At 37.4% G+C, this 22,038-nt stretch overlaps 1 protein-coding gene across 1 annotated transcript in view; it reads left to right on the plus strand.

Moving 5' to 3' along the window:
• The first annotated feature begins 2,570 nt into the window (after window positions 1-2,570).
• Window positions 2,571-22,038, plus strand: part of DKK2 (dickkopf WNT signaling pathway inhibitor 2) — a 111,222-nt gene continuing 91,754 nt past the window's right edge. The window contains exon 1 of the mRNA XM_066232600.1: window positions 2,571-3,502. Within this exon, the coding sequence (XP_066088697.1) occupies window positions 3,281-3,502 (222 nt within the window). The 5' untranslated portion in view covers window positions 2,571-3,280. The remainder of the gene's footprint in view (window positions 3,503-22,038) is intronic.

Genomic DNA, 22,038 nt, shown 5'->3' on the forward strand with positions numbered 1-22,038 from the left:
GATGTTATTGCAAGAGGCATAAAAAGTCTATTTTCCCAATTAAATATGAAGCTTGTATCTTCATAATTATAAAAACATATGAGAAAACACATATGGGGTTATGACAGCAATCCAAAGACTATGTTTATTTGCAGTTAGTTGATTTTGTATATGCATATCTACTTGTCTACATATGGTTTATGTGTGTCTATTTTTGTCTGTTACACAATTTTACAAAGAGCATTTGGATCATGAATGAAATTAGTTTTTACTCTTTTTGCCTAAGGTGTAGTTGTGTGTGTTTTAGCATTTAATTCCATAGTGTGATGAATATATATATATATATATATATATATAATTTGTATAAATGAATTCATGTGAATTTTTAACTGTCTTTGTAAAAGTTTGCTTTTGGATTTTGTAGGTTGTTGTGTAAACCTTTGAGATAATCTTTTCATCATGATACCCCAAGATGAGAGGTTTCTTGAGAGTAAATACACTGAGCATAACATCACTTTTCTCCTTTAGCAGTACATATCACAAGAGTTAGGTGGGATCTTTTTTGTTTAAAAGTAAAAAAAAAAAAAAAAAAAGGAAAGAAAAAGAAGAAACTGACAAACAGGCAAAGTATCTTCAAATTTTCTTTTGGTTCCTTTGAGTTTGCTCTTCAGCAGATGATGAATATTCACACACTTCAAATGGATGCAGAGTGATTTCTTGCTACGTAGCTAGCTCTCTTTTGTCTTTTCCTTTTGCTTTAAAATACTACTGAAAAAAATATCTGAACCGGTAGACTCCTAACTTAATTTTTTCCATTTCTCTAATGTTTTCTAACTGGCAAATCAGAATAAAGGCAAAAGATATACCCCCTATCAGGTCTAAGATCTGAATCCCAAGTTCTTATTTATGGTCGGTTTCTTTGCCTTCCACAAGTGCCTGGAATGCTCCACTTGTCCTTACAAATCCATTCCGAAGCACATTTTTAAAAAGTAAAAAGAAAATTTTAATGTGAAAATCTTACCCTAAGGAAGCACAAGACAATCCAATGATAAGGAAACGTGCCTGAGGGCTCCTCAAGTTTTAATCACCCTTTGGCTGTGTATTTAAGAATTCCACCGCAGACAGACTCACAGATTGGGACAGAAATATGCAAAGCTGGTGCTTTCTGAAAGACCAGCTATAAATTCACACTTTGAACTCGGACCAAATCTTTTGAGGAAAAGAAAAGAGTCACTAACATTCTCACCTAGCGACATGTCGGAATTCACACTCCTGTTCGTGCTATTTTGTGGCGGGATCAGGTGGGAAAGCCAAGACACCCAAGTATATATAAAAATTCTACCGTGGAGCAAGAGAGAGAATACTCCCTCTCCTAGCGGTTAGCCGCCAACTTGGGCTGTGCTGCCTCGATTTCTCTGCGCGCAAGTGTTAAAATTAGACAACTTCCTAACAATCCCTTCGCATTGCTTTGGAAGCCTTGGTTGGCGTCTGCCTGCAAACCGCACCAAGCCCACCGCTGGCTGGGGAGGACCTGTCTCCTGTAGTACTTCCGCGCCTCGCCGGGCGCTGCCGCTGGCGCCCCCAAGCGCCGCGCATCCAAGCGTCCCAGCCCTTTTTGGAGCCACCTTGGACCTTCGCAGGAGCGAACCAGACTTGGGGAGCCGCGGGGTCTAGCAGGAAAGGTTTCCCACGGAGTTCCCAGAGGTTAGAAGTCAGGAAGCCGAGGAAGGCAGCACTCAATCGGCCCTCCGCCCAGGTTCATTCCACCCTGGGATTTCCTCTTCGCTATGGGAGCAGTTGCCTGGAGCGGTCAAGATGCCCAGTAGATCCGTGCGGCTCAACCCTTTGGAGCATACTCAGGGGCACCCCATTTCTCCCAGTCCCCCAGAGACTATGGACGTCAGTTGCGTGTGTAGTGAGGTGGGGGGTTGGAGGGCGGAGAATTTCGAGACTAGAAAGTCATAAAAGCCTCCTAAAAGAAAGAATAAGATCATCCACTCTTCTCTGGTTCTCCCGTGTTACAAAGCGCCCCCCCTGCCCCCAATTGGCCGGACACCTCCAGCGCTCCAACACAGCGCCAGCCTCGCTCACTCCCTGCGGGGCACAGACTAAAACCTAACTTGAGCGGACACAGACCGCAGTATTAACACCCACATGCTCGCTTCCCTCAGTCTTCTGCAGGGCTTTTCTGGTACTCCTCTCGGAGTTAGGGAATGCAGATGGGGACCTGAGGAAAGGTGCCGGCGGTCCCCACGCTCGGTCGCCGCTAGCCCTCTTCGCTTCCACATTTGCACGCCTTCTGTTTCCGCAGGTCCTGCTTCCCTCTGGAACTGTTGTTAGCAGTTAGGAGCCCTCATGTTCCTCTGGGGATGAAACCCATTTTCTCAATTGTGGGGTGGAGGAGGATGGGAGGGGGGGCGGAGGAGAAGCAAGAGGGGAAGCCGCAGGGGGAAGGAGAGGAGGGGGGGCGGGAACGTGAGGGGTGAGAGAAGCGTTTTCACTCTTTGTCACTCTTGAATTGGGGGCGGAGAAAAAAAACCACTATGTGAAGCTATAAAAAGCAAAGGGGGCGGCGGTGAGAAAGCAGATACAGAGCGGGAGACTCCGCGGAGCGCAGGAGCGCTCCAGAACGTCGAGGCGGAGTCCCCGGCAGCGCTCGGCTGCCGGCTGGGAACCGAGAAACAACGCTTCGGGGCGACTGTGCGCGCGCGCGGGGAGACCTCGGCTTGCCTCGGCCCTCGAGGGTCGGGTCTGGGGGCGGTTCCTGATCTCCCACTTGTAGCGCCCGCTAACATTGCAAAGGAGGACTTGGGTCCTGAAAAGGTTGAGACATAAAGGGTAGGGAAAGCAAAGAGGAGAGAAAAGCAACGAAGGCCGAAGGAAAAGAAACTAGTGTAGACCTGCTGAACAATTAAGAGGAGACTTGGACTGCGGAGATCCGGGCGGGACCGCGGAGGTGCGGGGAAAGGAGCAGCGGAAGCGGTGCAGTCGGTGGGGCTGAGTCTTCTTGCACCTCGGGTCACGCCTCCTTGGCGAGCAGGCGCCTCGCCTTTGATTGCTTCCAGTTACTGCAGAACTTCCTGCCCTGGTGGAGAAGTGGGTCTTGCTTGAGTCGCGCTCGCTCTGGTTTGAGGCGCGAGACTGAGTTAACACGGTGCTGGGCCCCGAAGCCAAGTGGGGTTGGGGGAACAAAGTCTGCGAGGCTCCGCGCCCCGAGTGAGTGGCCCCCTGTGGGGTGCTCCCTCCCCTTGCATCAGCATCCTTCGGGCTCTGCGCCTCCCCGGGAACCCCTCGCCCGGAGATGGCCACACTGATGCGGGGCAAGGACTCGGCCCGCTGTCTGCTCCTACTGGCCGCGGTGCTGATGGTGGAGAGCTCGCAGCTCGGCAGTTCGCGAGCCAAACTCAACTCCATCAAGTCCTCTCTGGGCGGGGAGACGCCTTTACAGGCCGCCAACCGATCTGCGGGCACATACCAAGGACTGGCTTTCGGCGGCAGTAAGAAAGGCAAAAACCTGGGGCAGGTAGGAAACCATCCCCCTGATACATTCTTTAGCCAGAAGAGGGAGGGACCAGAGTTCTAGAGAACGTCTTTGGCTTTGAGCCCCTTGACCTTCCGGGTGCGCCCGCAGGTGTGGGGCGCACAAGCGGGGAGGAGATCCCAGAGCAGGTCTTCGCGGGCGGAGGTGGCCGGGTGGCTGCTGGTGCTGGAGGGCGTGGAGTGGGCGGGCTAGGATTCTGTCTCACCTTTCGTTTGGTACATGGGCTTGTACCGAGATCTAGTGCGCGTCGGTGGGGAAAGTGGCCAGAATCGTCCTCCTCCAAATTGAACACAGCGATCCTGAGGATGGTGTTAATATATAACACATAGTAACGGGCAATGTTCTAAGCGATTTACATATATTTACTCTTCGTAACTCGATGAGCTAGGTGCTGTTACTGTCCCTATTCAGCAAATGGAGAAATTGAGAACAGAAAGAGTAGGAGCTATTTGCCCAAGGCATACAGCTAGTTTAAGTGGCAAAGCGGGATTCCAGTCCCAGCAATATGAGTCTGGGTCCCGGGTTTTTAATCATTACATTTTACAGTCTGGAGGGAGGAATTCTTACCCCTTTTCAAGTTCTCCTTTCCTCCCAACCACTTTCTGTCTTCAAAGAAATAAGGCCACAGACAGCTTCAATAGGCGCGCGTTTCTCACTGCTGTAGAATTGAAAATGAATCATCTGAGAGGAACCAAAATAACGAAATGACAATGACAGCATCCTAGGCGCGGTCTACCGGGTGCAGTCGATGTAGCAAGGGAAAGCCCAGAGGCATTTTTGCTACAGGAAACTTTCCGCGGGCGTCTCTGTGTCTTTGTCACACCGACAAATAGATTGATAGTCACATGTAAACAGTTACACACACGCGCGCGCGCGCGCGCACACACACACACACACACACACTCGAGCGCGCACTCGGCACCATCGGCTGTCCGCGCGCCTCAGCCAGGAGAGGGGGCCCTGTGGGCACTGGGAACCACGACAGCTCCCCCTTCCGCTCCTTTTGTAGGAAGCCAAAACCGAAAGCCAGTTTGCCAAACACACAGGCACTCCGCACAACACAGCTGTCAAACCATGAAGGCAGCTCACTGCCCTAGAGATCCCGGGTGTCCTTGCTTCATCAAAGGAGCCAACTGAAGCCTTCTGTGAACTCTCGATATCCTCCACCGCCCTTGACCCCAACGCAAGCGGCAGGGTGAGAGTTGACAGCTTGGCCCCCTACTGCCCTCTCACGGGACAGTTTTGCAGTTCCAGAAGGCCTCCTGGGCTTTGAAATGTCAAGCATTTCAGCTATTCTCGCAAAGGAATACAAAGTTAGCAAGCACAGGATTTTTTTAAGGTCCCAAGGGAAATAAACTATACATATACATACGCCCTACACACATACATATCCTTTTCATATTCTCACCCATGTCACATATCACCACACTCACACGATCACTGTACTTGAGCCTCAAAAACACCCTGACATTTTTAATCCATACGAATTTAATATTCTCTTAGGAGTTCATCATGAGATAAGGCAAAGGTTGCCAAGAAGGGGTGCTTTCAATCCAAATGACCAGACATACCTCTAATGCAACTGATTTCAAATTCCACCTTATCATTTGTTGAAAGGAGCTTACCTTTTAGCCAGCCAAGGACAGGGGATTGGTGAGGTTCCTCTTTAACTTATGCACATTCTGTGAATTTCTGTAGAGGACTTTGTTTCCGTCACCATTGAACCCCAACACCTGATGTTCCTCAGTCAAATTATCAGATATGTCAGCACTTTCACTAGCCATAAAGTTACATGGGCTAGACTGAAGGATGCATCCCAGAACCCAGCTTATCTTTTATGTTTAGATAGTATATTTGTATGTAAATAGTGTAAAATGTCCGCTTATTTTGCTGTTTCTCCAAATATCTGCTCCTTAAACAATTTGCAACTATATTTGAATGTGTGTATTAAACTAAAGACTTGTTTATTTATTTTAAAAATGAGTTGAAATTTTTGAGTTGATTTTCTCATATACTCTTCGTAACTTAGTGGTTCCACAGAATATATATATTTCATTATATTTATTTAATTGCAATATTAGATCTTTAAAATTTGTCATTGGGTCTGTGAAAAACTTGTAACATATCGGATACCACGGAAACATAAAATAAAACATTGGGTTGAACTGCAAGAAGATAAGGGGGATATATGAGGATTATCTTTTGTATATTCTTGATTCTCACTTGTTTAGCAGGTGATCTCAATGTGTACAGTTGTGAAGAAACAAGTAGAGAAACCTCTTCTTTGAGGAGGAAAGATGATTCTTTGAATATATATGGGTCTCTATATATTTTTTAATTCTATTAGTTATGTGGTCACCAAAATTCTTAATACTCTCATTTTTAATAATGGAATAAAAATTAGAAAAGACTATTCAAAAGTGAAGATGCCACTTGCTTTTACAGAGAAAAACTCTGGAATTGTAACTAAACTAAATTTTTATTCATCATAATATAAAAATATGAGTGAGAAGACTGAAGTAAATTGCCACTGATCTAATGAGCTAAATTATGAAGTGTCATCCTGAGGCCTAATAGATTTAATTCTCTCGCTTTTTTTTCCATCCTTGAAGGATGCTACTGAAATATATGCATTGCAGAGATACAGGAACAAGGAACTATAAGATGCAATTTCAAGTAGACATATTAAACACTTACTCTTTGATCTTTTATTCCTTAGCATAAGTTGTCTACTTTAGTGTTTTCTGATTAACTTTCAAAATAGATGATTAAAATAAAAATTTTGTTGCCCTTGCAAAAGAAATTAAAAAGAAATTTAATAAACTATTAATCTATAAAAGTGAAAATGAGACTAAATGAACCCAAGGTGTTCTTGATTCACTGTAGTTTGATTTCATATAAAGAAAACAATCTTATTTATAGGAATTCTGCTTGTGAAAAGCCTTTGAATTTCAGGAACAAGTTAGAGGGCTCTCAGAGAAAATACATTGTTTTCCAGCGGTGTTAAAATTCTCATTCTTAGATTTGCTTTCAAAGACACAGTTATCAGTTATGATAGAAACTGACATAAAAAATTGGAAATATTAATAGTCAGGGGATTACTACAGAAGTAACAAAAATATTTTTGCTGAACTATTCACATTGTTTTTATGTGACTTTCTATTTGCATCTATTTCTAATGAGTTTTAGGAGGTAGTGAATGTATATATATACATAATATATGTGATAAAATATTAGGTTGTAGGACTGTTACTAACATATATAGGTGTCAATATTTATATACTTCAATTTCTGAAGAGATTATTGCAAATTTTCTAAACCAAAGGTCATTTTAAACAAAACTTCAATATCATACAAATAAATATATTCTGATTAAGCACATTTTTTTTCAACATAATCTCTCAAGATTGAGTTATCAGTTTTTACAGGTTATCTTAAAGACAAATTTTTAAAAAATGAAGTTTATAAAATCATTTTACCTTTGCAATATACCATGATTTTTTGAGGGGTGGGGAGTCTTCTAGATATATGTTTGTAATTGTTTCTTTTAGTCTTTACTCCTTGCTTTGTCTTTTTTAGACAAGCAGATTAATTAGTTTGAATGCAACGTTATAGAACTTTAAAACATTTTTTAAATTTTTGAATAAAACTATAGAAAATAATTACATTTTAAAGGTAGATAAGCTTCCTGACACATGTCTCTAAAATGAAGCTGAAACTGGTTTAACGTAAATTAAGATTCCATGATTTTCTAATATAGCTAGGACATTTGAAGGACAGTGGTTTAAATGAAGTTATGTTGTGCAAAAAGAATGCTTGAAATATATTGAAACAGAAGCTGGAGAGAGTTGACTAGAAAGCATTAATATTTGTATATTGAATTTTCTTTAATAAAAATGCTGTATCTACTTGCATGCACAAACGCATAAAATTGCTTGCTGAAATAAACTATACACTCTATTTTCTGTAGGTGATCTCCTCACTTTCTGAACTTATTCATACTCTTCTTTTTTAACCCCAAACCAACTTTCCCTTGCTGGAGAGTAAATATCTACTATTTCCTCTGGACATCAACTGACACCAAACGATAACGGAAAAGCACAACATTTTTAAAATGAAATTTTCCAAAATAAAAAGATTTTGAAACAATCTACACTAAGCTTTCTTTGCTTTCACTGTGAATAATAGAGAATTGATAATAGCAGATACAAGTGGAAGGTTACCTCACGAATAGAGAGAAAAGTATTTTGATGATAATCTAAGTATGAACATCCATCATTTTATTTTTCTGTTAGAGTAGAGAGAGCAAGGGACACGGTTACCTAAACTCACTCCAGCTGTGACTTTGACCCTACCATGGTCTTCTTTAGTGCTCCCTTCTGACAAACTTCTTTCCAGGATGTTTCAAATCTTATAGTATTTTTTTTTTATATAAGCAGAGAAAGCATTATGATAGAAAGGTAACTGATATAATCTGTTCTAGGAGAATAGTGCTGCTTCCTATTCTTTTTCCAGCACAATCATTTTAAATGTATCAATACATTAAAATAATCTGTTTTATTATAAAAGTCTTTTATAATACTTGATATATTTACCATTTTAGTCTCAGTTTCTTCTGATTTTACTTCTTGGTATTAATGTAACATTGAAATGAATTACAATTTTATTTCTGTCCCATGATGCCTTACCGGCCCTATAAAGTCATTTTACTTCATCATACCTCTAGTCACTCATACTCATCGGCAAAAAGCAGAGAAAGCTGCTCCTAGTTATTTAACTGATGACTGAAAAGATTAAGCTATTTTGTGTCTGCCTGTGCCTCTGACTGAGTCATTAAAAAAGAAATTCTGAAGCAAAATCCAAAAGAAAACAAAATTCATAATAATTAATAGATGGACTTTGCATTACATAGAATTGCTTTAAGGTTGCACATGGACAATTAAATATGGAATGAAAAACAAAAACTTAGTATCATCATTTAAGGCAAATAGAAGATAATTTTCTCTTCCTCCTCTGTCCACTCTTGCTAGAAACTAAAGAAAAATGATATATTTATTTCTAATTGTTGCATTTTTTAGGACAAAGAATCCAAACTAAGAGGTCAACTGATATAAAATATGAGAGTTTTTTTGATACAAACATCCATCCATAAGAAGAAAAGTCACCATTCAAATATTTTAGAGTGACTTCCCATGGGTCTTGCATGCTAACAACTTTGGGTCACTGCCCACTTCTTCGAGTTCATATAAAGAAATGAAGGCCACGGATATTACCAACATCTAATGAGAAGTTTTTTAGGAGAGCTCATCTCATCAGTCCTGGACTTGGGAATGGTAAATTGAATAAGAGAAAACTTTAAGGCAAAGGGACTTCAATATCAGATTTAAATTGCTGTATTTTAACTCTAGAAATTTATTTATGTAGCTTTAAAAACAGAATTATTATTCTGACACTTATTCCACAACTACTGATCCTATATAATAGATTATAATTTTGGATCTTAGTACTAGTTTAGATTTATCTATGTCTCCAAATAATATATGTAGAAATAAAACCAACAAAACACAAAATTGGTATTTTTTTAAAAAGTTGCTTATTTTTTTCATAGTCAAAGAAAAGAAACAAATATGCATCAACTATCCTTTTAAATATATTAGAGTATCTAATTTAATTGGTTGATTCTATTTCTGTATTATAATTTGGTACACAGAATAGCTTAACTATATTATATTTTATAATAATACATTTTAACTGTCCCACTCTGTCTAAAACAAACAAATGAAATCAATGACGAGTAAGTACATTAAATATCAAAATAAATCAAAGCACTTCAATTAAGGGGAGTGGCTTCTTCAAGTGGTGGACCTAACCAAACATTTTCCAAAAGATGTTAGTTTTCCATATTATGCTTTTTATATGGAATGAAAAAGTTTTTCTTCTGGGTACTGGAAGAAAAGAGTGATTAGTGGAATATCATTTTCTTAACTGGCTTGCAAGTAGTAAAGCACACATAACATTAGAGTAAAACATTCCATTTATTAATTATTTACTCTGTGCCTGTCACTGCTCTAAATATTTTATTTAAATTAACTCTTGATTTTCTCAGCAGGCTTTTGAAGCAAGTCCTACTATCATCCTTATATTTATAAGTAATGAAATATTTTATAAAAGCTAAAACAATAATTCTCCTGAGGCACAGAGAGGTTATGCAATTTGTGCAAATTACACAGCAGTAAGTGGAGAAAACCAAAATACAAACCTAGGCAAAGTAATGTTACAGCCTACATATTCAACTACCAGGTTGTGCTGCCACAATTTGCTAAGGTTATTCTGGACTTAAGAGGAACATAGGCCTTTATTTTATTATTTCTTATATTTTCTGATGACATGAGTATAACTATTAGGTTCATTAAAAACAACAGCAAAACCAAAGCCCTCCTTTCTGCCAACTGCTGCTACTCTGAGCAGCCAAAGTATGTTAGCACTTCATGGATACAAAAGCAAGCACAGCACTACATCGTGTTCATCTCTGCCTTTCCTTGCCTCTCTGCCAGGAATTCTTCACTGTCATCAAGGCAAATACACACACCCTCTTTTCTTCTACTTTTTCCAATACAGTATACCATTGCCCAAGTAGAAGGGAATGTTATTAGATAAATTCTATTTCTCTTCTTTTCTCATAGCAACCACCACACTTTACCCTATTTCTCTGCATCTTAGTGCCTTCAGGTGCCCACTGATAGCTTATCTATGGCCTCCCTACAATGGCTTGAAGTTGGTTCAGCTGATATCCCTGACACTCTGGTCAGACAGGGAAACCTGTCTAGGTTTAGAGCCTGCTATTGCTTTCTCCTTGCTTTGAGCCCTCCTACCTGTTTCTCAGATGCTCTGTAGTCATCCTACAGCACCAGTTTCCCAGCAGGCTCCATATTCCTGCTCTCCATTCATTACCTTAATGTCTTTGAAAAAGTCACTTAATTCTGGTTCTTTTTATTTTTAAACCTGTAAAATAAAACAATAATAACAACAGCAGCCATATTACTAATAATACTTATCGTACTGGGCAATAGGGAGGAAGAGAAAAGTGCACATAGGTATTGTGCTAAATATCGTTCTTACTGCTACCGTCATGGAAATACTTAAGGTTGAGAGCTTGTGCACAAAACAGAAAGTGTCTGCTTACTCTTCCCCGCCAAGTGGGGCAGGGCAACTAAACTACTGCGTGTTATGTGCGTGAAAAAACAAATGAACTCAATTGCACTAAGGCCAAGAATTGTAAGAGAACAAAACAAGACAAGACACACTGTCACATTTCTTGTATTGCATGTTAACACTAAGAAGGATGTTAAGTTACTGCTGTCACGTAAGAAGTAAGCAAAATAATAAGTAGCTTAGTAATTGGTGAAATTACACAGAAGCAAGGGTACACGAGGCATTAAAAATACAATCACGATGAGTAGAAGTCCTAACAACCACCGCAATGAATTATTTAAACACATGAACACAAACAATCGAAGAACATGTTAGAATCCGCTGCCAACAACATTAATTTGATATTCTCCAAAGTAGATAGCCTCTGCAAGGCAAGCTTCTCAACACTGTGCACAATGCCTGGGGCCAGAGAGCTTGCTGAGACTTTGGAAGGTTTACAACCCTCTTTGAGTGTCAGCTGTCCAGCTAGCAAGACTCAGAAATTCAGGGTCATTATTTCTACTTCATTTTCTTCACTTTCTTTTCTTTCTCTCTCTCTCTCTCTTTTTTTTTTTTGAATGATTCAGGAGATTTGAAAAGATTTAACAACGTTAAATTGAGAGTGAAAGTTATCTCAGTGAAGTGCATGATAAATTCAGCATGTTAGAAACAAACTGCTGATAAATGTTTCTATCTAATAATGAACTAAAACAAACTTTATCAAATAGTGGGGGTTGGGGGATAAGTTGTCATTTGAAACCAACTGAAATGACAGATCACATTCAAATAATAGTCTTCATTTGTTCATTCTAGATTTATTTTATCTTAAACCTTTAAAATTTGGCTCAACAGGCATTTTGCTAATTTTTATCTTGAAATCCAAAGTCTTTTTCCCCAGGAAACACCTTCTGTACTTTATAGCCTGTTGTGTATACTTTATACCTTATATATCCCTTTGCTTCTGTGATATTACAACTCTTTTCCTTCCTGGATCATTTCTTTTTCTTTCTTTCATTCTTTACTCCTCTTTTCTTTCTGTTCCATTTCCTCTTCTTTGCTGATATTATTTCCTTCTTTGAAATTATTTTACATAAGCAGCTACCTATCTTTAGCTTGATTAAATTCCTGAGCCCTTTTGCCTGCTCAGCTTTTTTGAAAGTTTTTTCAGAAAAATATACAGAAAAATACTACATAGCATAACTTAAAACTTTTATCAAATTGTCAGGAGTCAGGCAACCAAGTTTTTACTATTTCTCTAATATATAGGATGCCTTTCTTAATATTGATCTGTTTTGCTGCTTTATTGTCATCCCAATTATCATTGCTTTGATACAGACCATTATCATATCCTGATAAACTGTTGCAATGTTGTAATAGCTTTGTACTTTTCCAAACCACCTTCTACACTACATTAAACTTGAGCTTTCTAATGTAAAAATCTGAGTAGGCTTTTCTCTACTTAATGTACATTTCTAAAGCATGATATCTAAATTTCTTACATGCCACATAATTTCATTGATTAGCTTATTCTTTCTACTTTATCCCTGGGGTTACACAATCGGTTAGTGGCAAAGTTGGGATGTAAAGCCAAGCAGTCTCACTTGAGTTTGTTTATGCAATCACTATGCTAAACTGCCCTCAGATATATTGGAGGCCAGAGAAACCCAGCTAGAGACCTGTTACTGGTATTTCCGAATTTATGTGATTAAATTCTTCAGGTAAGTCAGTCAACTTGCTCACTGCTTACCTACTTTTTAGGTTTATTAGATGCCATAATCACAGTAAAAAAAAATTAGACACATATGCTAGGTCTTTGATCTATGTAGTTATAAAAACAAATGTAGTCTTCTGTGGAATCCAGTTAGAATTTTAAGGTTGAAGGAGGCAACTAGAAATAGTCCAGTTCATCCCTCCATTTCCAATACAGTATTAGAGCTAGCAATTTGATTAGTTTCCCTTCTTATTAAGATTTCTGATAATAAACCCTTGTATCTCTTAGTTAGTTAAATTTTAATTATTGTAGGAATAGGAACATTCTGCTTCTGCTGTATGCAAAGTATGAGGATAACAAAACTAGAGATCAATCTCTGTATAAAAACCCTGTCTAATTAACAGAAAATGCAACCCAGTTATTTTGTCATTCTTCATGGATAAGACTCTACTTCCCTTGATGGGAAGTCAAGCTGACATGGAAGAGTAAGACTATCTCCATAAACAGTGAAGAAAAGGTCTGTTCATGTAGGACATTACACTGATGATGTAAAGAGGTGCTGTCTGCCTTCCCCCCCCCATACTTTAAAAGAAATAAAATTATTTTTTTTATAAATGATCCATTGTACTTTGAGGAAGTCTGATCCTAATTTTATCATTTACAACTCACTAAAGAAAACATAAGTGAGAAGAGGTAGACATATAGACTTAAATAGAATTAGAAGTATGGTAAGAAATAACAAAGTTGCACCAGCAGGGAAGTAGGCATCTGGCCACCTCAGGATAGATTAGTGGAAGGGGTCTGCTACTACAAAAGGCAGGTGGAAGGATAGAATGTGTGCTAAGATACATCAAAAAATATTTGGTAAAGATGCAAGATAAAAATGATGCCACAGATTTTCTTTTTAAACAAACACACTTTAACAGTATTTTTCAAAATTAGTTTCTACAGACAACTCATTCCTTTGATTTTGTCATTTAGACCTCTTTTGAAACTAATTTCAGAAGCAGTTTATGTGTTTATTTTAGACTATAACTATATGACCACAAATAATGCTATACATATTTTACATATGTTAACATACCATATTCAAATAATTTGGCTCTAAGTGGCTTTGTGTTGTTTCTGTAAAACAAATGACTCGGTTCTGGCTGGTTGGCTAAAGGGTAAAGCATTGGCCCAGTGTGTGGATGTCCGGGTTCGATTTCCAACCTGGGCACACAGGAAAAGCAACCATCTGCTTCTCCACCTTTCCCCCTCTCGCTTCTTTCTCTCTTCCCTTTATGCAGTCATGGCTTGATTGGATGTGTTGGCCCTGGGCTCTGAGGATGGCTCCATGGCTTCCACCTTCGGTATTAAGAAAAGCTCAGTTATGGAGCAATGGAGCAATGTCTCAGATGGGTAGAGCATTGCTCCCTAGTGAGCTTGCCGGGGTGGATCCCCTTGGGGCACACACGGGAGTCTGTCCCTGCTTCCACTCCTCTCACAGAAAGAAAGAAAGAAAGAAAGAAAGAAAGAAAGAAAGAAAGAAAGAAAGAAAGAAAGAAAGAGAGAGATAAAGAAAGAGAGAGAGAGAGAAAGAAAGAGGGAAAGACCTAAATAACTTACAGAAGGTGAGGATGTAAAAGAAAATATGTATTTCTTGAAATAATCCCAGAAGTTCCAAAGATTTTCTCAGTCATGAAATTGTATTGAAGTTACAATTGTAAACCCTTAAGTGATGATTGGGACTTTAAGATGAAAAACCCTTAGCTGGGTTTATAGTTTTAAAAGTAAAATATATATATATATAGTATTTTGTAATGAAAAAAATATATACATATAGTATTTGTAATGAAGTTTTCTCCACTAGAGGGACCTGGTTAAAATTTATGTAGTATGGTTACTACTTCTCAGAAAATCATGGTGTTCAGGAAGTAATCAATGAGTGCAAGCCAGCAGTAAGTTTCCCACCTAAAACCCACTTTTTTCCTGAATGAAGAGGCATGAACAAATCATACTCAGTATAATTCCCTAGAGACTAGTCTGGTGACACACATTTTTTTTCAAGTGCCACTTATTAGATAAATGCATGAACTGTGGCAAAAAAAAAAAATCTGTGAAAGTTTATTTTTTTTCAAAACTCAAGCATATCCAATTAAAATTTCAGAAAAAAGCATTTTTCTGCTTAACTCAGTAAAAATGTTTTTGCAATTGTCTAAATTAATACAATGCTTCCAAAATGCTCTTTGGAAATTCTTACAAAATTTCCCTGCTTGTCTGTTTGCCCTACTGCTATCTTTCCAACCCTCTTCAGAAGGAAATAGTTTTTTAACAAGAAAAATCTTGAAATTACATTTCTAAGGAGTCTTGGCCACACCAGCTACAAAACATTATAACCAAGTTTTAGTCTCTTTTGGTTCTCATTGTTAGAGCCTAAGTGACCGGCCTCACGTCTTATGCCATAGTCACTCCAGTGATTGAATACAAATTGGATTGGAGTGTGCGCTATGACTTCTTGTTAGAAAACACAAGCTTTCAACACAAAGTAATAATTATATTTGATGGACTGGCAATTAAAAATTAAGACCAAAAATATAATTCTGGTTCTTAATAAAGAAAAGTATAGCCCAATCTCACCAGTAATTCTGTTTTTTAAAGAAGTTCTCTTTTGAGAGAGGCTGAGACTAACTGGAGATAATGCTCTGAATGTTGAGAACAAAATATTCTAATATTTCAAGGGCTATTTAGAATACCTTAAGGAATTTAGTAGGCTGAATGTCCAAAGCAACAAACAAATTAATAATTTCAAATTCATGTTATCAGTGAAGATCTCAAAGCGATCATAATAAAGTTTAATATAAGAATTTGAAGGAGTGGTATTATGCAGCTAATATGTATAGAAAGGAAAGGAAAAACACAATTAGGAGCAACTTGTGATGTAGACACAAAACCAAACAGGGTTAAAAATCCAAAGTCTAAATCATAGTCATTGCCCATTCATAGATAATGCAGTCTGATATTGAACATGGTATTACTATATATTTTCAGTACATGCCAAGCGATATATTACAGACAACATTAGTATGGTAGGATACTGGGCAATACATAATGTCTTGCTTCTAGAAGATAAGACAACTAACAGTTTTTCAAAACCCATTTTATATCAAGAAGTTTGTGTTATCTCACTTAATCTTTTCAATACCCTATGTGCTTCTATCATGTGCAGAACACAGTAAATATTTTAGAGAAGCAATCAAGCAAGAAAAAGATGCTAGAAAAGTGAACCATGAGCTAACTCAGCATTTAGTATCTGTGGTTCCATGATGTCTCAGCTTTAGACTCAGAGTTATTTGATTATGGTGTTAATGTTGTTGAATAGTTTTGCCTTTCTGAAATAAATGGGGAGGATCACTGATTTTTTCTTTTAATTTGTGAAGGAGAATGAGATTGAGATGGCCATCAGGTCATTAGGCCATATCATACAGATGGCCAACAGGTACATGAAAATATGTTCAACATCATTAATTATCAAGGAAATGCAAATCAAAACCACAATGAGATACACACCTGTTAGAATGACTGTTATCAAAAAGACAAGAAATAACAGTGTGTTAATGAGGTTATGTAGAAAAGGGAACCTTTGTACACTATCAGTAGGAATGTAAATTCATGCAGACACTATGGAAAATGGTATTGAAGTTCCACAAAATATGAAGAACAGAACTATCATATGATTCAGCAATTCTACTTCTAGGTATTTATTCAAAGGAAATAAAACATTACTGGAAAAGGTATATGTTCTGCCTGATCAGGTGGTGGCACAGTGGATAGAGTGTCAAACTGGGACATGGAAGCCCAGGTTCGAAACCTCAAGGTCACTGACTTGAGTGTGGGCTCATCTGGCTTGAACATGAGCTCATCACCAGCTTGAGCAAGGGGTCATTGGCTTGAGCGTGGGATCACAGACATGACCCTATAGTTGCTGGCTTGAGCCCAAAGGTCAATGGCTTAAAGCCCAAGGTCACTGGCTTGAGCAAGGGGTCACTCAGTCTGCCATAGCCCCCCCACTCAAGGCACATATGAGAAAGCAATCACTGAACAACTAAGAAGCTGCAATGAAGAATTGATACTTCTCATCTCTCTCTCTTCCTGTCTGTCTGTCCCTATCTGTCCCTCTCTCTGTCTTTCTCTGTCTCTAACAAAAAAAAGATATATATTCCTTTGAATATCTACATGTTCATATGTTCATTGCAGCACCATTTATAATAGCTAATATATGAAAACAACCTAAGTACTCATTGATGAATAAATTGATAAAGAGGTAGTGATAAGTATATATTTATATAATCTTATATAAATAGATGTACATATTTGCAATGACAGGAATGAACCTTGATGGCATTATGCTAAGTGAAATAAGTCAAAAATATTGCTCACAAAATTTAGGGGATCAAGGAATGTGCAAATACTCCAATACTTTCAGCCTTTTGTATAGTGCATTTTCACCAATGAAATAAAATTTAGTTTTGCACCTCATTTGCATAATTGAACAACTTTCTTTGACTTTTGTTTGCTTTTCTGATGGTCTTTTTTAATAAAAAAAAATCAAAAGCTTCTTTTTTTAATCACTTCATATTCATTTTAAAATATCTCCTAATTTTTGTGAGCAGTATAGAAAGACAAATAACATGATCTTTCTTATATGTAAAATCTTAAGAAAGCAAATAAACATACAAACAAACAGCAAGCTTCAGATACAGTCAACAAATTGGTGGTTGCTAAAGACAGTGGGTGAAAGGTGGGGAAATAAAAGCTTTTATTTTTAAATTAAAAAAATGAAACATGTAGAAAGATATCACTGACATTGAAGATCAAAACAACTCCATGTGAAATTAATGTAGCAAATTTGTCAATATTTTTTTATGTACTTAATTCTTTGTATAAGATATTTTTAATTATACAGAGACAGGTAAGCATGTTTTACTGGAGCAGGCCTTGTAACAACTGATGAAGAAAAATAATCAGTGGTATTTAATCTGAACTGTGAATAATTTCTCAAGTCAGTCTACAATCTTGAAATAATTTAGATTATGAGTTCTTGGTTCAAGTGAATTATGATAAATATTATGATCTTGGAGAATTGAGATATATTGAATGTAAATTGTGAAATCATTGTTATATTTTAGTTACTGCATTTTCAGGATGATATTGAAACTATAGACATATAACATTTAAGTTTACTTTCTATTTTTTTACCAATATAAAAAGAGTGAATAAAATAGTTTCCCCCATAGTGGAATTTTATTTTGTTTTATTATAGGAGTTTAACAACTTTATAGAACTGTGCCTATACATTCTGGGACCATTATCTTTGTTTCCTCATGTCTGATGAAGAAACCAGAATTGCCTAGTCTTCAAGGGTAGTAACCATAAATACCCATTAAAAGAAAAAAAAAATAAGCATGATAAGCACCTGATCATTAGTAAAAGGTAGCATTGTTTAAAAGGGTTTAAAGATAGTGTGTGGGAAATTCAGCACCCAAAATTTCAAAGAAATAAGTGTTAGTTTATACTCTTCTTGATGTCAGTTCTAGTGCTGGGAGAGAAAGGCAATTCATACTAATTGTTCAATAGATTCTGTATTGTTGACTATGTTTACTCTGACCAGATTTTCATTAATGATCAGGAGTCAAGGTGTGGGCCAACTGTTTTGTTATGTTTTAGAAAGACTAAGGAAGAGAGATATTCCCTTGTTGGTCTAATAATTGCAAGCCCAGCAACAGGAACATAGAGCATTTTTGGAATGTGCACATGCTTAACACCTGGAATTTTCTGAGAGTTATAGTCATACTTCATCAGTCATCAGAATGAAAAGCCAAATGCCGATCTGAAGAACTTCTGAGACAATTCTTCTGGAGCTAGCAATATACCCTACTTGTCATCTCTCAAGCATAAGCTTTTAATCCCTTCTTCCGAAAATTGTTTATTTTAAAATATGAGAAAGGCTAAGGATGTCACAGCTGAGCTGTGAACTTTCTCTTTAAAGAATCCCATTCTTCAAACCCATCTTCAGCAAATAAACTGGCATTTCATGTGCTGAGCAGATGGTGTCCTGTAGTACTGGCCAGCCCACATGTGCAGCTGGGCCTATCTGGCACACAGGTGTCCTGATTTGGACCTTCTTGAAATTCTGACACCACACTTTCCTCCATTGGGAAGTGTGACTTGGCTATGCTATTTTTTCCAGTGACAACAGATATACTGGCCTAACAACAGTTCTGACTAAGGTGATAACATAACCCTATAGCTCATATTTAGTTCGGACCCAGAGCATCGCATTTGTCCTAAAAGCCTGGGCCAAGTTTTTGGTTTTGATTTCCTCTTTTATATTATCTTGTGTCATTCATGTCTCCTTCCTTCACCTCTCTGAAATTTGGGTACTTCTCAGAAGGGTGGGAAAGTCCCTCTAACAATGCTGTGATGAACAAACAAAGCGAAAAACAGCATGAAGTGGCTGGCTTTTCTAATCATTGGCAAATATTGGGTAACCACATTCCAAAGTTAAGTAATCTTCAAGGATTTAAAAATTGGAAAAACTAAACAAATTTATTACATTTTTCATAACATTTGACAAAAACTACTCTGAAAGTAAAAGGAGATTTCAAATGTAGGCAGCAAAGAGAAAATTTACTTGGTACTTTTTCTGTACAATCTTTTACATAATCATTTCAGTCTCACCCAAAATACTTCTCAATGAGGAGCCCAGATGTTTCAAAGCTTTATTTATTTCTAAAAACAACAACAACAATATTTGAAACTTTCCCTTTCCTTCTCATTTTTAGTAACAACTGCCTCTAACAACTGCTTATAGCAAGTATGGCTAGGTAAGAAAAACATTAGTGGAAATAATGAGAGAAGTAGATGGTATCTCAAGTTAGAGTTTTAGGTTTGTTGATTGGCTCTCTCTTTAGACAAGAAGACATAATTACTCAGCTCAAGAGAGAACTAAAAGTGTATTACCTAGAAGTGACTTTATCCCACTGTGTTAAAATAATTCAAACATTGCCATTGGTCTAAAAGGAATAATATACCATGAAAAATACGTTCTGATTTTCAAAAATGTGAAGCATTTATACCCTAAATTGATGACTTTGGTATTGTTTCTGGACTACATTATGAAGCATGTTATAAAATTAAGTACTGAGGGAAATAGATATTCCTAAGAAATAACACAGGTTTCCTTAGAATAAATTATGACACACTAATTTTATTATTTCTTGAACAAAAAAATTGGTCTGTTATCAGTTTGGTGTTTAATCCTAGCCATCTGTAATTATTCCCTTTGTGATTTAATAGACTAATGGCTTTAAATGCCATTATATGACAATGGCTCCCCTATTTATTTATACTTCCAGGCAAAACCTTTCCCTTAAACTTCAAATTTATATATTCAAGTGCTAATCTAAGATTCTCACTAATAGATATTCCTTACTGACCATATCAAAAGCCCATTTTTTCCCTGTTTCCAAACCTGCTGGGCCACAGATTTTCTTATCTCATTTGATGATAAATGTGTTTTCTAACTGCTTTGAATTCACGCATAATTTTTCTCTTCACTCACATTCACATTCAGCCCATCAGGAAAGCCCCTTAGCTCTATCTTTAAAGCATATGCATAGACCAACAAAGGCATATCCACAAAAATCTGAGGTAACAGTAGCTCACAAAAAAAAAAATGACATAGGCATCTAGATCAGACTGAACAAGACATGGACAGGGCAGAGCAGACGTTCCTGAGCAAATAACTTTTGTAATCTAGGAAGTGTTTATCTGTATGCATCTAAAACATTAAAATATTTAGTATTCTAAGAACCAATTCAACCATCAAATCTGCTATTGTCAGGGCAGAAAAAATTACTCATGTTATACACTATAAAAACACTTTGTACATCCTGTTCTTTGTTAGTAAGCTGGATTCTTCAATCATTTTTTTTAGTGACTAGACAGTATGAAAACCCATATTATTAGCTCATTAGCTGTGTTTTCTTGATATTTTACTTTTTTTTTTAGTTTTTTTCTGTTATGGTACACATATAGCTAGGAGTGGAGTGGATGCTAAGCAGATAAGGAGAATGATTTTTTAGATTGACTAGGACATTCTCAAATGGCCTTATACTGAGATGTGACAGCTCTTCAAATTCAAACTTTCAAATAACTTTGTTCTACTTTGACTTTGGAAAGACAAACTTTATTTATTATTTAGAGTTAAGGGAAGTACTGTCACAAAAATGGTATCTTGATATTGTTATCACACCATTAATTAAATTCCCAAATTTTATCATGAATAATAAAGTTTTCTCTTTTAATGTTACTCACATCACTAATATAATTTATCTGTTGCACTGGTACATAGACATTTGAAGAAAATTTTATTTCATTTTAGTAATTAAAAGTATTTCTTTGGCCTAAATTTAAAAAAAAATTTTTTTTATTTATTCATTTTATAGAGGAGAGGGGGGAACAGAGAGAGAGAGACACGAGAGACAGAGAGAGAGAAGTGGGGGAGAAGCTGGAAGCATCAACTCCCATATGTGCCTTGACCAGGCAAGCCCAGGGTTTCGAACCGGCGACCTCAGCATTTCCAGGTCAACGCTTTATCCACTGTGCCACCACAGGTCAGGCCTCTTTGGCCTAAATTTTAGGTTATTTCTAATTGCACTTATAGGACTTAGTATTTGTGTCTCAAAAGAGATGAAAAATACAAACATATTAATTTATACTGTTGTATTAAGAAATTAATCAATGAAACAGATAAGAAAGCCTAAATATAGATTAAGACATAGGTCATTAAAAGAAAGAGGAACTATTTAAAAACTCATGTTGGAACAATTTAGTATTTATATAGAAAAATTGATATTTTAATACTAACTTACGATATATAAAAATCAATTCCAAATGGATCAGTGCTAATAAATAAAAAGGCGAAAACAAAATCTTTAGAAGGAAATATAGTAAATATCTTTAAAGCCTTGGATAAGATGAAATTTTTCTTCTTTCTTTTTATTTATTTGTTTTTCTTTCTTACTAAGGGAGAGGCGGGGAGGCAGAGAGACAGACAGTTCTGTATGCACTTCTGCATGCACCCTGACCAGGATCCCATTGGCAAGCCCTCTAGGGGGTGATGCTCTGCCCATGGGGCATTACTCTATTGCTTAATGGAGCTCTTCTAAGCGCCTCAGGAAGAGACCATGGAGCTACCCTCAGCGCCTGGGGCCTACTTGCACTATTTGAACTAGGGCTATGGGAGGGGAAGAGAGAGAGAGAGAGAGAGAGAGAGAGAGAGAGAGAGAGAGAGAAGCCAGAGGGGTAAGGGTGGAAAAGCAGATGATTGCTTCTCCTGTGTGTCCTGGCCTGGAATTAAACCTGGGACTTCCACACACCGGGCTGATACTCTTCAAGAAGAAATTTTTAAAGCAAGACACTAACAAAAACAAAAAAAAAATTGGTAAAAATAAGATTACTGGCTCACCCGATGACACCAAAAAGAGAGTAGAAAATAGTCTACTAACCAGGAGCTGTATGAACACATATAGTCATCCCAAATTTTATGTGACTATAGATTTTTGGCCAAAAT

This window comes from Saccopteryx bilineata, chromosome 5 (genome assembly GCF_036850765.1).
Source record: "Saccopteryx bilineata isolate mSacBil1 chromosome 5, mSacBil1_pri_phased_curated, whole genome shotgun sequence".
Taxonomy (NCBI): Eukaryota; Metazoa; Chordata; class Mammalia; order Chiroptera; family Emballonuridae; genus Saccopteryx; species Saccopteryx bilineata.